The sequence below is a fragment of the Lampetra fluviatilis genome, chromosome 22 (assembly GCF_964198595.1).
Source record: "Lampetra fluviatilis chromosome 22, kcLamFluv1.1, whole genome shotgun sequence".
Lineage (NCBI taxonomy): Eukaryota > Metazoa > Chordata > Hyperoartia > Petromyzontiformes > Petromyzontidae > Lampetra > Lampetra fluviatilis.
Window position 1 is genome coordinate 13,717,324 of NC_136296.1, and position 13,250 is coordinate 13,730,573.

At 48.0% G+C, this 13,250-nt stretch overlaps 1 protein-coding gene across 3 annotated transcripts; it reads right to left on the reverse strand.

Moving 5' to 3' along the window:
* Positions 1-495: 495 nt before the first annotated feature.
* ELOA (elongin A) lies at positions 496-12,039 on the reverse strand. 3 transcript variants are annotated; one of them, XM_078866586.1, is made up of 11 exons: positions 11,939-12,039; positions 10,931-10,987; positions 10,001-10,134; positions 9,045-9,819; positions 7,685-7,799; positions 6,340-6,495; positions 6,037-6,134; positions 5,310-5,490; positions 2,108-2,228; positions 1,514-1,680; positions 496-1,386 (listed from the first exon to the last, which is right to left on the reverse strand). In XM_078866586.1, exons 1-11 carry the CDS (start codon positions 12,005-12,007, stop codon positions 1,325-1,327), a joined length of 1,935 nt encoding a protein of 644 aa, XP_078722712.1. In that variant the 5' UTR covers positions 12,008-12,039; the 3' UTR covers positions 496-1,324. The 3 variants fall into 3 exon arrangements, with proteins under 3 accessions (XP_078722712.1, XP_078722713.1, XP_078722714.1); XM_078866587.1 differs by lacking the exon at positions 11,939-12,039 and having other exon boundaries at positions 9,957-10,134; XM_078866588.1 differs by lacking the exons at positions 496-1,386; positions 1,514-1,680; positions 2,108-2,228; positions 5,310-5,490 and adding an exon at positions 5,526-5,815.
* Positions 12,040-13,250: the final 1,211 nt, after the last annotated feature.

Below are 13,250 nucleotides of genomic sequence, written 5' to 3' on the forward strand. Positions count from 1 at the left end.
CACATGGACTCATCTTGATTTGAAGCTTTCGTGACTGCAGGAATCCATACTCTTTGGTTCTTTCGATAAAGTCACGTAGGTAGAAACATTAAAATAAATCAGTCTGCATCAGCAGCAAGCCATGGCTTTTCCACCTCATGACGGACGCTTGTGTTGCGCCAGAAACGTCGTGATTGTATTTTTATAACGACATGGACTCTCTCCTGAAGCCCTCTCGCTGCGAGCAGAACTCCACATTGGCAGCAGCACGAGTCCGTCACGGCTGCTGCCACAACACGGACTTACCCATTCACCTCGTAGTGGGGCAGCCTAATTTGGCTCCAGCAACAGACTAGACACGTGACGGTGGTAATCAACGTGTCGACCAAGACCCCAGCCCGACCACAAGTTTTTAGCGAGCAGCGGAGCTGCGTTTGACGTGGAGCGCGTGACAGGGCCGTAGCCCTTCCCAAGTCTCACGGAATAAGACAAATGTTCTGGAAGCTCCATGAGCTACGATTCGTGTTTTTATTTTACAATGTATTAAGTTACACTTTACACCACGGTGTAACATGTCTGCACGTTTGGCCGAGCTCAGCTATTCCATTGTGAAAATGACCGACATCGGACGTTCCAATGCACTGCCTTCTCGAGCCCTTCCGAGGCCCCATGGACGTCCACGCATCACAGGGAAGTATGGGCAAGCCTCTCTGTCCACACGCACCGCAGTTGAAGGGGTAACACAACGGAAACCTAAAGACGCTGCAGCATTCTCTCGGTAGTTTTAGTGCGATTTGTAATCTTCGTGGCATTTTGCCTCGGGAAATGTATAAGGGTCTCCCGGTTTGCAATCACAAGCGCAGATGGCCATCAACCATCTCTTTAAAGACAACAGTTATTTCCTTTGCCATATTAAATATAACGATATCGGGTCTCTTGCGTTCCTTCAGTGAAAAAACGGCGCCATTATTAGAGAGCGACAGCGTCTACAATTGACCAGCATGAAGCATCGGTCCGAGTGATGAAGAAACAGCAGGCAGCCAGGTGCTTCCTTATAACTTCCCCCATCGTTCGCATCTCACTTGATTACTTCATGCTGAAAACTGCAAACATTGATTCACATTACAGTTTCTTAATGATAGCCTTTATGGATATTAAAAATGTGTTTAAATTAAAAAAAGTTTTAAAAACTAAAATTTGAAGTGCCAGCCCGAATGTGTGTAGTGGTGCAGCAGTTCGAGGAGCGGGGCTGGGGCCCAGGGCTCAAGCAGCACGGCAGCGTTGCCAGGTGCAGGCGCCGTCCTGTGCCTACGCCTCGCACGGCTTTTCCCTTCACGCCACACGTCTACCTCCTGCCAAAACGGTTCTTGAAAGCTTTCAGGGTCTTTGCCATCATCGGTGCGACTTCTGTAAAAGACAAAGCGATAGCCTCTATATATGGAACGCATGGAAAATACTTGAGTTTTGTTAAATGACAGTTAAATGATTACTGCGCATTATAAGTGGTTGGGTCGGGTGGTCCCAGGCGCCATACTTTTGACTTGTCTCTTATCTCCGCCTGCTGATGACCCAGATGAGGAGGGTCCTGGGACTGGGCTGAGCGACCGCGGTCGAACGGATGTCCCATCGGAGTTCCCACCTGCACTCGCCATTGCATGACCCTCTCCACCCAACGGAACCAAGGCAACAGGATTCTTGTCCCTGCAGTGGACATCAGGGATCATAAAACAAACACAATACAACCAGCACAGCACCTACTACTATATCAACATTCACACATGCAGCACACACCACACAATACCAGTACAGCATACACACTCATACAGTAGCTCCCAAAACACTGCCATATGCACAAACAATGGATAGGACACTCTTACCCTCACCAGCACAACAGCTGCCATTTGCCACGAAGTCAGTGGTTACGTCACCACAGGGCTTGTGCAAGTCTAGATGCACCTTTGAGACCACACACAGTTTTGGAGGCTTACTAGCAGGTCATGGGACGGATCCAGGTGTTATGGATTAACTTACGGAGATGACTGACACATGCACACCGACAGGCATGGATCATACAGCTGCAATGTGTTTCCGCAAAGTGTTGGCGCAATGTTTTGCCGCTGAGGAGTACCGTAAGCGCTCGGTAGCACCGAAAGGCGTGGGACGCCCCGTGCCGTGACGCTCCTGTTTACGGCGCACATCACGCGGTGGCTTCACCGTTGTGTTCACAAATGCCAACTTGACCTGGCGCCCTAGACGGACACCGACCCACAAAAACCAACGAGTCACACGGTGACACCGACACACAGACACGTCACGTGGCGCTTTTGGTGCCCTGGCTCTCTGCGCATTGCTGGGCCCTCTTAAATGCCCCAAACACATGGAATTCCATCGCTTCAAAAATGTCCTTGAGGACTCTTCTGTACCGCAGTTGTTTTCACGACGATTTATATTTGCTTTTACACTAGCGGGAAGTACCCGGTGTTGCCCGGGGGAAGAATATATTTCGAAACTTCTCTTAAAAACATACATCCACAAATACTAAGCTATTGTGAAAGCCTGGCATGCCGTTTGTCTGTCCATTTGTCAACAAAATTATAAGAGGCTTGCAGAAGTCCAAAAAAAAAGTGGGGGGTAAATAGTTGATCTAAAAGATTTTCGAAAATTGTCGACCCCCCCCCCTCAAAAAATATTTTTACCCCCGCATAGGCATATACAGTGAGGGAAAAAAGTGTTTGATCCCCTGCTGATTTTGTACGTTTGCCCACTGACAAAGATATGATCAGTCTATTATTTTAATGGTAGGTTTATTTGAACAGTGAGAGACAATACAGAAAAACGCATGTGAAAAATGTTATAAATTGATTTGCATTTTAATGAGGGAAATAAGTATTTGACCCCTCTGCAAAACATGACTTAGTACTTGGTGGCAAAACCCTTGTTGGCAATCACAGAGGTCAGACGTTTCTTGTAGTTGGCCACCAGGTTTGCACACATCTCAGGAGGGATTTTGTCCCACTCCTCTTTGCAGATCTTCTCCAAGTCATTAAGGTTTCGAGGCTGACGTTTGGCAACTCGAACCTTCAGCTCCCTCCACAGATTTTCTATGGGATTAAGGTCTGGAGACTGGCTAGGCCACTCCAGGACCTTAATCTGCTTCTTCTTGAGCCACTCCTTTGTTGCCTTGGCCGTGTGTTTTGGGTCATTGTCATGCTGGAATACCCATCCACGACCCATTTTCAATGCCCTGGCTGAGGGAAGGAGGTTCTCACCAAAGATTTGACGGTACATGGCCCCGTCCATCGTTCCTTTGATGCGGTGAAGTTGTCCTGTCACCTTAGCAGAAAAACACCCCCAAAGCATAATGTTTCCACCTCCATATTTGACGGTGGGGATGGTGTTCTTGGGGTCATAGGCAGCATTCCTCCTCCTCCAAACACGGCGAGTTGAGTTGATGCCAAAGAGCTCCATTTTGGTCTCATCTGACCACAACACTTTCACCCAGTTGTCCTCTGAATCATTCAGATGTTCATTGGCAAACTTCAGACGGGCATGTATATGTGCTTTCTTGAGCAGGGGGACATTGTGGGCGCTGCAGGATTTCAGTCCTTCACTGCGTAGTGCGTTACCAACTGTTTTCTTGGTGACTATGGTCCCAGCTGCCTTGAGATTATTGACAAGATCCTCCCGTGTAGTTCTGGGCTGATTCCTCACCGTTCTCATGATAATTGCAACTCCACGAGGTGAGATCTTGCATGGAGCCCCAGGCCGAGGGAGATTGACAGTTCTTTTGGGTTTCTTCCATTTGCGAATAATCGCACCAACTGTTGTCACCTTCTCACCAAGCTGCTTGGCGATGGTCTTGTAGCCCATTCCAGCCTTGTGTAGGTCTACAATCTTGTCCCTGACATCCTTGGAGAGCTCTTTGGTCTTGGCCATGGTGGAGAGTCTGGAATCTGATTGATTGATTGCTTCTGTGAACAGGTGTCTTTTATACAGGTAACAAGCTGAGATTAGGAGCACTCCCTTTAAGAGTGTGCTCCTAATCTCAGCTCGTTACCTGTATAAAAGACACCTAGGAGCCAGAAATCTTTCTGATTGAGAGGGGGTCAAATAATTATTTCCCTCATTAAAATGCAAATCAATTTATAACATTTTTGACATGCGTTTTTCTGGATTTTGTTGTTGTTATTCTGTCTCTCACTGTTCAAATAAACCTACCATAAAATTATAGACTGATCATTTCTTTGTCAGTGGGCAAACATACAAAATCAGTAGGGGATCAAATACTTTTTTCCCCTCACTGTTTACCTACACACCCTACATACAATAGAGTGAGTAGTCTCTACTGACTCTATAGTAGCATATACTGACTGTATATTAGTATATAGTGACTCTATAGTAGCATCTACTGACCGTAGTAGTATCTACTGACTGCAGTAGTATCTACCGACTCTATAGTAGTAACGACTGACTCTATAGTAGTATCCAATTACTATAGTAGTAACTACTAACGCTACAGTAGTATATACCGACTCTATAGTAGTATCTACTGACTCTATCGTAGTATCTGACTATAGTCGTAACTACTAACTCTATATCAGTATCTGTTGACTCTACAGTAGTATCTACTGACTCTATTGCAGTATCTACCGACTCTGCAGTAGTATCTACCGACTCTATAGTCGTATCTACCGACTCTATAATAGTATATATCGACTCTATCATAGTATCTAGGATATCTTGACTTAAATCTTTCGTGACTGCAGCCGGCCGAGGTGGCACCTTGGCCGGCTGGGGCTGGGCGGCTACCCCCCCCACCCGCACTCCAGTTCTAGTATCTACCGACCCAAGAGTAGTAAGTGCACACATTGGGGTGGGGGGGGGAGAAGAGGACATCACACTTTGAAGAATTTACCTCAGCGTTGTGTGTATTCTTTTTGCATTTTGTACGCGAATTCCCCCCTTCCCCCACCGATCGCGTGTGTGCCTTGCCATGGGAACTACGTGTCAGCGTTCTCGCGCACACGGAGATGCATGCTTTGGCGCGTGTTCAGCGAAGTAATATAATAGTAATAAATTGTTAATTTAACTACGTTAAAGTTGACGGATGTGAAATACGAATAGCGCCGGCTCACCCCGGGGCTTATCGCGTGGTATCTGGGTACTTTTTTGAAACGTGAACCCCACAGCCTGTGAGTTAAAAGCATCACAAGTTACGTACACAGACAGATGGACAGACAGACAGAAAACGACTTGTATAGGTAAGATTATTACAATCCTCACCTCTTGCTTTCTCTTACCTGGTGAAACGACATCAACTTTCATCGTACCTTTAGGTTTGCTGGAGTGGGTGCTGCTGATGGACTGGGTGAGTCGCTTGAGGCGTGCTTCCCGCTCTTCGTACTTGCGCAGGTACAGCTCTCGCCACGATTCGTACTCCTGCCTCGTCTCGTTGCGGAAATCTCGCGCGCAGTGTCCCGCCCACAGCTCAGTCGTCTCCTCCACAAAGCTCTATCAGCAAAAAAGTGTTCAGCACAACCGCCCACCCGGCGCTACTCAATCAAACCTGCGTCCATAGCGCTGGCAGATGGCATGCAATAGTGGAGGTGGCTTGGCCACAGCTCTTGATGGATGAGGCCATCAGTTGTATAAATGCGACATCAACGTGCACTCTTTATTACTCTGGTAGGCTTATCAAGATCAAATTGTCATCGTGGCCAAAGCCGCTGATGTAACCACACCTTGCCAATGCGTTCTCCCCTCCACCAGATCCCACAGCTGCTGTACTCGCGACACACAGTGTCCTCCAACATCTGCCCTGACAGTCTCCAACTATCTGGTTTTATAATACAGATGCATAAAGCTCCAAAAATCAATTGTTACATACATTATTTAAGCGTGTAACACGAGTGTAAAAATCTACTATTGTGGATTGATGTATTTGTAATTGGTTCACATGAACTATGCTGCCATTGGAGGCACTACATTGATGTGTGTGAGAGAGTCAATTTTAACTGTATTGTGACATCTGTGCAAGCCCGGACGTGTGCCACATACCGGGTTGCAGTCTTCAATGCGGTAGAGCTGCTCCGGCGTGCAACGCAGCAGCACTGGCACCAGTATGTCATAGGGCACCCCGCCAACCTCGTGAATGGCTGCGGCCAGAGGCAGTCAACAGAGCGACGTTACCCACATGTGTGAAGGCAACGTGACAGCGTCGTGCGAGCGTGGCACCCAGAGAGCGTGCACACAGCCGGTGATGCTGCAAACAGCGTTCATGATGCTCATCGCTACGACTTATGTGGTGGGGTTTCTGCGCCATGGCGCAGTGGAGGGAAAAGCGTGCTCGTGTGCACTCACAGTCGATGTTGTTCTGCAGCACGCGCAGGCATTGCTCGTACAGCGACATCATCTTGGGTAAGAAGGCCGTCTTGGTGCCCGAGTACACAGCCATCTTGCTGTTCAGGCGTTTCCCTGTGAAGCCATCCTCCAGTGGAGCCACGGAGCTCTGCAACACTGCACGAGACAACACGACACGGTGAACGCAACACGTTGTTGAGAGTGACGGAACGTGATGACGACAACACGACGAGGCTGACAATACATGGGTGGCAACATAACGATAACATAAGGATTGGCATTTAGAGCGTGTTTAAATGCCTCCGCAACTCTCAATTATTCCAATGTCCAGCTGTGATTGTTTTTATATACAGAAATTCCTCGCCAACCACGGAATTCATGTATACAGAGTTTATTATTTGGATACCAATTTACCAAATGCACCTAGGAAATTTTGAAAATCCACGGGTAAGCAGGAGTCCGCAACACGCAATGACAAATTTTGCACGGCCATGGTTCTCCACTCCACTGCGCTACTCATAGCGCTGTGTAACTGATCAATTGTCCATCTGCTTTGTTGCGATTCTCGCAGCGCATAGACAGCGTCGCTAGTCTTGCTGGCAGTGCTTCTAAAAGTGCTAAAGTGACCATAACTGCTGCTGGCTGAATCAACACCACTGATTCAGCCAGCAGCGCCACTGTGCTTGCCTCTGTGGCTGCCCACTCATCTGTCACTGGTGACCTGGAGGAAGAAGAGGAAGTTGGGCTGAGCCCCTTCTCCTAACTACCCCTTCCCCCATCATCGTCATAATCATGGACTTCTACCCTGAATATTAAAGGTATGTAAAGTTAATGTTTATTTATGTTTTATTATGTTAATATAGCTATGACGAGTCTTACCGTGGTCATGGTTCCTCAAACCCCCCCTGATATCCCATAGACCCTGTACTTTACCAACCGCGGATTTGCCTACCACAACCTTTTCCAGTATACTAATAGCCTAGGGGACACCGTGATGGCAAGTGTCCCTGTGAGGCACAAGGAGAAACACCGCACCGGCTGCTAGTGGATATTAGTTTACCAGAAAGGAAGTGATGTTGCCATTTGCCTCTGCAAAGAATTTGCGAGGAATACTTCAAATTTGAACGATGATGCCAGCAAACATGGCCTACTCATCTTCGAATAACGTCAAAGGATATGCAACGTCCACTGTGAAGGAGACAGCGCGTGTACGTACGGTTAAACACGTGCAGCAATAAGGTAAAAAGGTCAAGGTGCAGTGCTTTAGGGTGACAATGGGGGATACACTATGATGACACGATGAGGGTGACACGAGGGTGACACGAGGGGGGCGGCACGACATTACCTTTCTTCTTTTGTGGTGAGAGCTCAAGGAGCTCTGCCGAGGGCAGGGGCCGGTAGTTCGGTTGAATGAGGGGCAGGGTGATGTCCGGAAGCGAGGGCACCACCTCGTACTTGTGCTGGAGGCAGAGAGGGAGCTCTAAACCACAAGGCCCATGGCCTTTGTGACCTGCTGCTTACCACTTAACAAGTGACTGGAGGGAAACCTGTTACATCCCGTGCATTTTCCTGCATCTCTCATCTCGTTTCCACTGTCTCAGAACTTACAATATTTTCACTTTTCTTGACTGTCCTCATAACGTTTCCCGCATGTATAAAAATAGAATTCTGCAGCAATTGACTTTTTTGCAATGTCCTTGCTGCCCACGACATAACCCCACAGCACATGACACCTGTTATGCAAGGTGGCCGCCCATCCAAGCACTCTCCGGGCTCAATCCAGCGTGCCTTCCGAGATCGGACAAGATCAGGATGCGTTTCGGGTGATTTAGTTACGTGGGAGGAACTGATGGCATTAAATGCCGATTTGTATAGAAGGAAATTGTGCTTTTCTGGTAAGTTACACTGAGGATTAAGTGTACCTGTACACAAATATACTCACTTTTGTGGAATTTATGGATGACACAGTACTCAAACAGTAGTGGTAACAAGTTTGCAATAAATGTAAAACTCTTCTAAAGGCTTTACCCGAACAGCTGAGGTTACCTCAGGTACTGTTTAAATGTGCCTCAGAACAGCAGCCATCTGGTATATGTACATAATGTCAGCATAGATGTACATAATTATTACCTTGATTATCCAGGAAAGCCTTACTGTCTATAGAGTATTTTTTCAGCAGAGTCCTGTTGTGTTTTTACAGTAGGAGGTGATGACTGCTATGTGTTTACCAATTAAGTGATTTGCGATACAATTTTTTATTCAACAAATTTGGACCTAGACTCGAGCACACAAGGGCATACTCTTCGAATGTCACTGTATCTTTAATATCCACTGTGAAACCGACGGCGCATGTTTACACCAGCAGTATAAAACAGGGCGCCCTGCTGGATTAAAAACGCGAACCTCTGCAAGAAATGGTACACGTTCTGCCGCTGGACCAAGTTGCTAACCTCGTCTCGAGTGTTCGAGGGGCTCTGTGTTAAATAAAGCACGCTGGACATCCAGCAGCTACCGCACCATCGTACTACTGTACAGGCCGGCCTGGAGGAGAAACCACTCAGACCCTTGCAGACCCTGTGGCTTCCTCCCAGACTCTTGCAGGCTCCAGGGATACCTCCGAATCCTGTGCCTTGACCATCTGACTACACTGTGCTCAGCGAGTGTGTTAGTGCACGAGGTACGGCCGTGTGCATGGGAATACTTGCCTTATTGGATCTGGAGGCACAGGAGGGGTTCTCGAGTCTCCGCTGACCTTCGGAGTTTGCTGGCTGTTTCCTCGATGCCCTTTCAGGCACTGGCTCCACACACTCCGCACTGCCATCCCCCTTCGCTCGGTCCACTGCCTCTGCTGCCGGCGCCATGCTGCGCCACAGTTTCTCACCAACTGGCTCCTCATTACATCTTTTTTTCTTTTTCTTCTGTGGCTGGTCGTAGCTGAGGTAGGACTCAAAGGGCATGGTGGGACTGTCAAAGTCATCATCGCTCAGCAGAGAGCCCTTGGCGTGTCTCGGAGCCACTTGCCTCTCAGGCTTCATCTTACTTTCCTTTCGAGAATCTCTGCTGCTGAACTCGGCTTTGGTGCTGGGAATGTCTGTTTGCTGCTCAGTCCTGCTTGCCTTGTGTTTTGTTCTCCCATCCCCAGACGTGTGTTTCTGCTTCTGTGTGCTCTTTCCCAGTGATGGCGTGGGAAGCTCGGATTTTTCTGTCAAGTCCTCAAAGCTGTTTGATTTTGACGTGGTGTGGAGTCCCTCTCTGGACACTGTCTTTACGGTTCTCATGTCGCACGCACCGCCCTTGTTCGCATGTCGCTTGTGGACGATATTGTTGTGGGCCGTGTGATCCTGATGCACAAAGCTTTGTGGAGGCGCTCTGTCTTCCATGTCCGAGTCCCCGTCGCCCTCCTGGGAATACTTGCCACTTGGAGCGTTCTCCGCTGTGTACTCGGGATACCGCTGGTCTCTCCTGCCATGCTCCACACTCCTGTTTCACAAAAAAATGAGATATGTTTTATGCGATTGAGCTCACTTGAGCTCAGCATTTCTGATGGCATCTGCTGTTTCAAGACCAATGAAAAATTGACAGCAGTGTCCTGTGAACCAGTGCGCACAAGCGCTCACCTGGTTCTCCAGCGCTCACATTGCCTCTCAGGAAGAGTACCCACCGATGGGAGATGGGACGGGGCGCACATTCATCCTGGGGCACCAGCTTCTTCCATTCCAGCACCAGCGCTCGTGCCACGTCACCCACGCGTGGATCTTTACGCAGAGAGTTCACCGATTTTCCAACACCCGTTTCCTGTGCGCAATTACATCATTGATTATTCACATGCTTGTGTACAAGAAAACCTTCCAATGAGTCTCAAGATTTATTTTCCGGAGGGTCCTGTCAAATGTTCGAAGTAGGGGGCGATGATTGCTATGCGATTCAAAATTAATTAATTTGCAAATGTTTTTTTCAAAGTTAGCGAATTTGAAACGTGACGTCACAAAATCTTTAACATCCACTTTGAAGCAAAAAGCAACTTTTTTTGCTGAATACACCAGTGGTATTTACAGAGGGAGGCCTGCCAGATTATAACCACATACCTCTACAAGTGGGGAACACGTTACCACTGGGCTGTCGCCGCCTATTTTCCGTGTGGCCGTGACATGAACAGTGTGCTCCATGTTACTACTAGATGCAGTCTCTTATCAAGTTTACAATTCCCTTTTGCATTCGGGTCATTCACATGCAGTATTCAAATAAAAGTTATTTGAAAAACCAATAAAGTGGATACAAATTTACCCATCCCGTTAAGAAACAAAAAATATTACACATCCTATCAAGAAACTAAAATGTATTTGTCCATTTTATTTCGGAGAAAAACAAATTTAGAATGCAATACGTTGGAGAAACATCCATGGAAATGAAATAACAGTGACTGAGTGAAATGTTCCAAATGTAAAAACAAGTCCTGTCAATCTGAAAACAGCAATTTGTCATCTTTAAAACGGCCTACATTTTGGCTACAGAATTGAGTCTCCTAATCTTCACAAGGGAAACACAAAATAAACGTGCGCTTTTTAGAGTGGACGTAAGGACGGAAACCTACCGCCAAAATCTCAACCGTGACTGGCAAAGCGTGCAGTTTCTTCAAAATCTTTAAAACCTGGAATACAGCAACAGCGGTGACTGCAGGTTATCGCACGACGTTGTGAGCCCACACAAGCCACCACCACCACCACCCTCAAGTCTTAGACATCACTCGGCGAAGGACATTGAAGAGGTGAAGAGGTATGTGAAGATGGGGGAGAAGGGGTAATGAATAGGAGGCTGCCCAGAAACTCACGGGATGACAAGAGACCACTGGGACACCCATACCCACCCGTTCACCACCATCACACCCTCACCACCGCATGACACCTCACCGACTCCTCAACCCGCCCAGAGGTGACGCGGCCGAGCAGTGTCACGGTCGCCGTTTGCAGCCGAGGGTCACGGTTCGAATCCTGCGGCCGCCCTGATTATAACTTGGGGTGTAGTAACTGTGGCAATACGCACAGTGCACTAACAGATCCCCTAACGTCATTCGCAATAGGCCATTGTGTGCCGATGTCTGGGTTCACATTTGGTTAAGTTCGAAACATTACTCAATTGAATACATAGCGGCAATTATCGCCCTCTACTGGCAGGCTGATACCCCACGATCATGATTGTAAACGAGACTATCCTGGTTTCTCCAGTTCTCACTCGGTTAAACAAAATCAACTTGAACTCCACTCCTTCACCTAACCACTCACCTCACCACCCCTTCGTCTCACCACCCTCAACTCGACATTTCACTCCACGACCTCACCACCACCCTCACCACCACCCTCACCACCACCCTCACCACCACCCTCACCACCACCCTCACCACCACCCTCACCACCACCCTCACCACCACCCTCACCACCACCCTCACCACCACCCTCACCACCACCCTCACCACAACCCTCACCACCACCCTCACCACCACCCTCACCACAACCCTCACCACCACCCTCACCACCACCCTCACCACCACCCTCACCACCACCCTCACCACCACCCTCACCACCACCCTCACCACCACCCTCACCTTGTCCCCATGCTTCTCGCGCTGGAGGCGGCCCTGGAGGATCGCCACCTCGTCGTACACGGAGGCCATGACACCCGCACACAGCCGCCCCGGAAGAGAATGCCGCGGGTGTGAGGGGGGGGTCAAGTGGCGGAAGGGGGCGGGGCTTTATGAGGGGCGGGGCTGCGAGAGGAGGCGGGGGGAGGGGGAGGAGACGCCACTTCCGGAACATGACGCGTTTACACGACCACTTTGTCATCAGACCCGAGCCGTGCCGGTACTGTTTCGAATCATCATCACCAGTCGTGATCAATCCCTTGACAAAGGACGGTTTGCCTGAGTTAACCAAGTCGGATTGCTCAGCGGTGAGTCCAAATCCTGTTTGGGTGGTGGACTCAGCCCATCAGGGGTGATAAAATTCGGACTTTGCGGGGAAGTCAACATAACTGTACTGTAGTCCTATGGATTAACTTGTCCCCGCCGTAAGCATGTAGAATCTTCACCAGTGGCTCAGGACTTAAACTTATGGGCACTGCTCAATGCCCATGTGAACAGCTCATTCCAATCTATACCTCCACATCATCACATCCTGCCTGCCTACCCCAAGAGGGCAATATCATTTTCATATTTGGAATTCACATTAGTTTACATTACACATCTGGCTACGCTGTAGAATTGGATGGCAAGGGCTAAAACAAATCACTCAAATAAAACTATCTTTCAAATTGTATCATAAACATGTTTTCATAGGTTCAGGGCCATTTGCAAGTCCCCTCTTGAGAGCTTATCTAACCCAAATGAGTTTACAGTTGGGCCCAAGATGCATCGTAAGTGGATTACGGTCACGATACCATTGACCTCACATAGTGCAATGTGCCAGCAACATTTTATAATTTTACTTTTAATAAAAATTTGTTAATTTCAAACATTAATTATTGAAGTGTCTGTTAATAACTACAAACAGGTAACTCTACATGTCAATTTTAAAACTGTTCATCAGCAAACATTCGAAAATCGTATTATCTTCAGGTCCCAAGGTGTGGTCTCCAAATCGTACAACCCACTCTCTGGCCAGTTATGAAGGGCCATGGCCTATTATTTATTTTAAGGCAGTGTCATTGACACAAGTGTAGAGTTGTTGGTAGGAATTGGGTGCTCCACCCTCGAAAAAACAGCAATAAAGTAAATACAGTAACACCCCGGTTTACATTGGGCACGCGTTCTGAAATGTGCAACGAATATCAAAACGTAGATGAAAGCAATTTCCAGGGTAGGTAGAAGTGCATGCGGAGGTGACGGATACGATAAAGGACGGATGCTGTTAGCGACATGT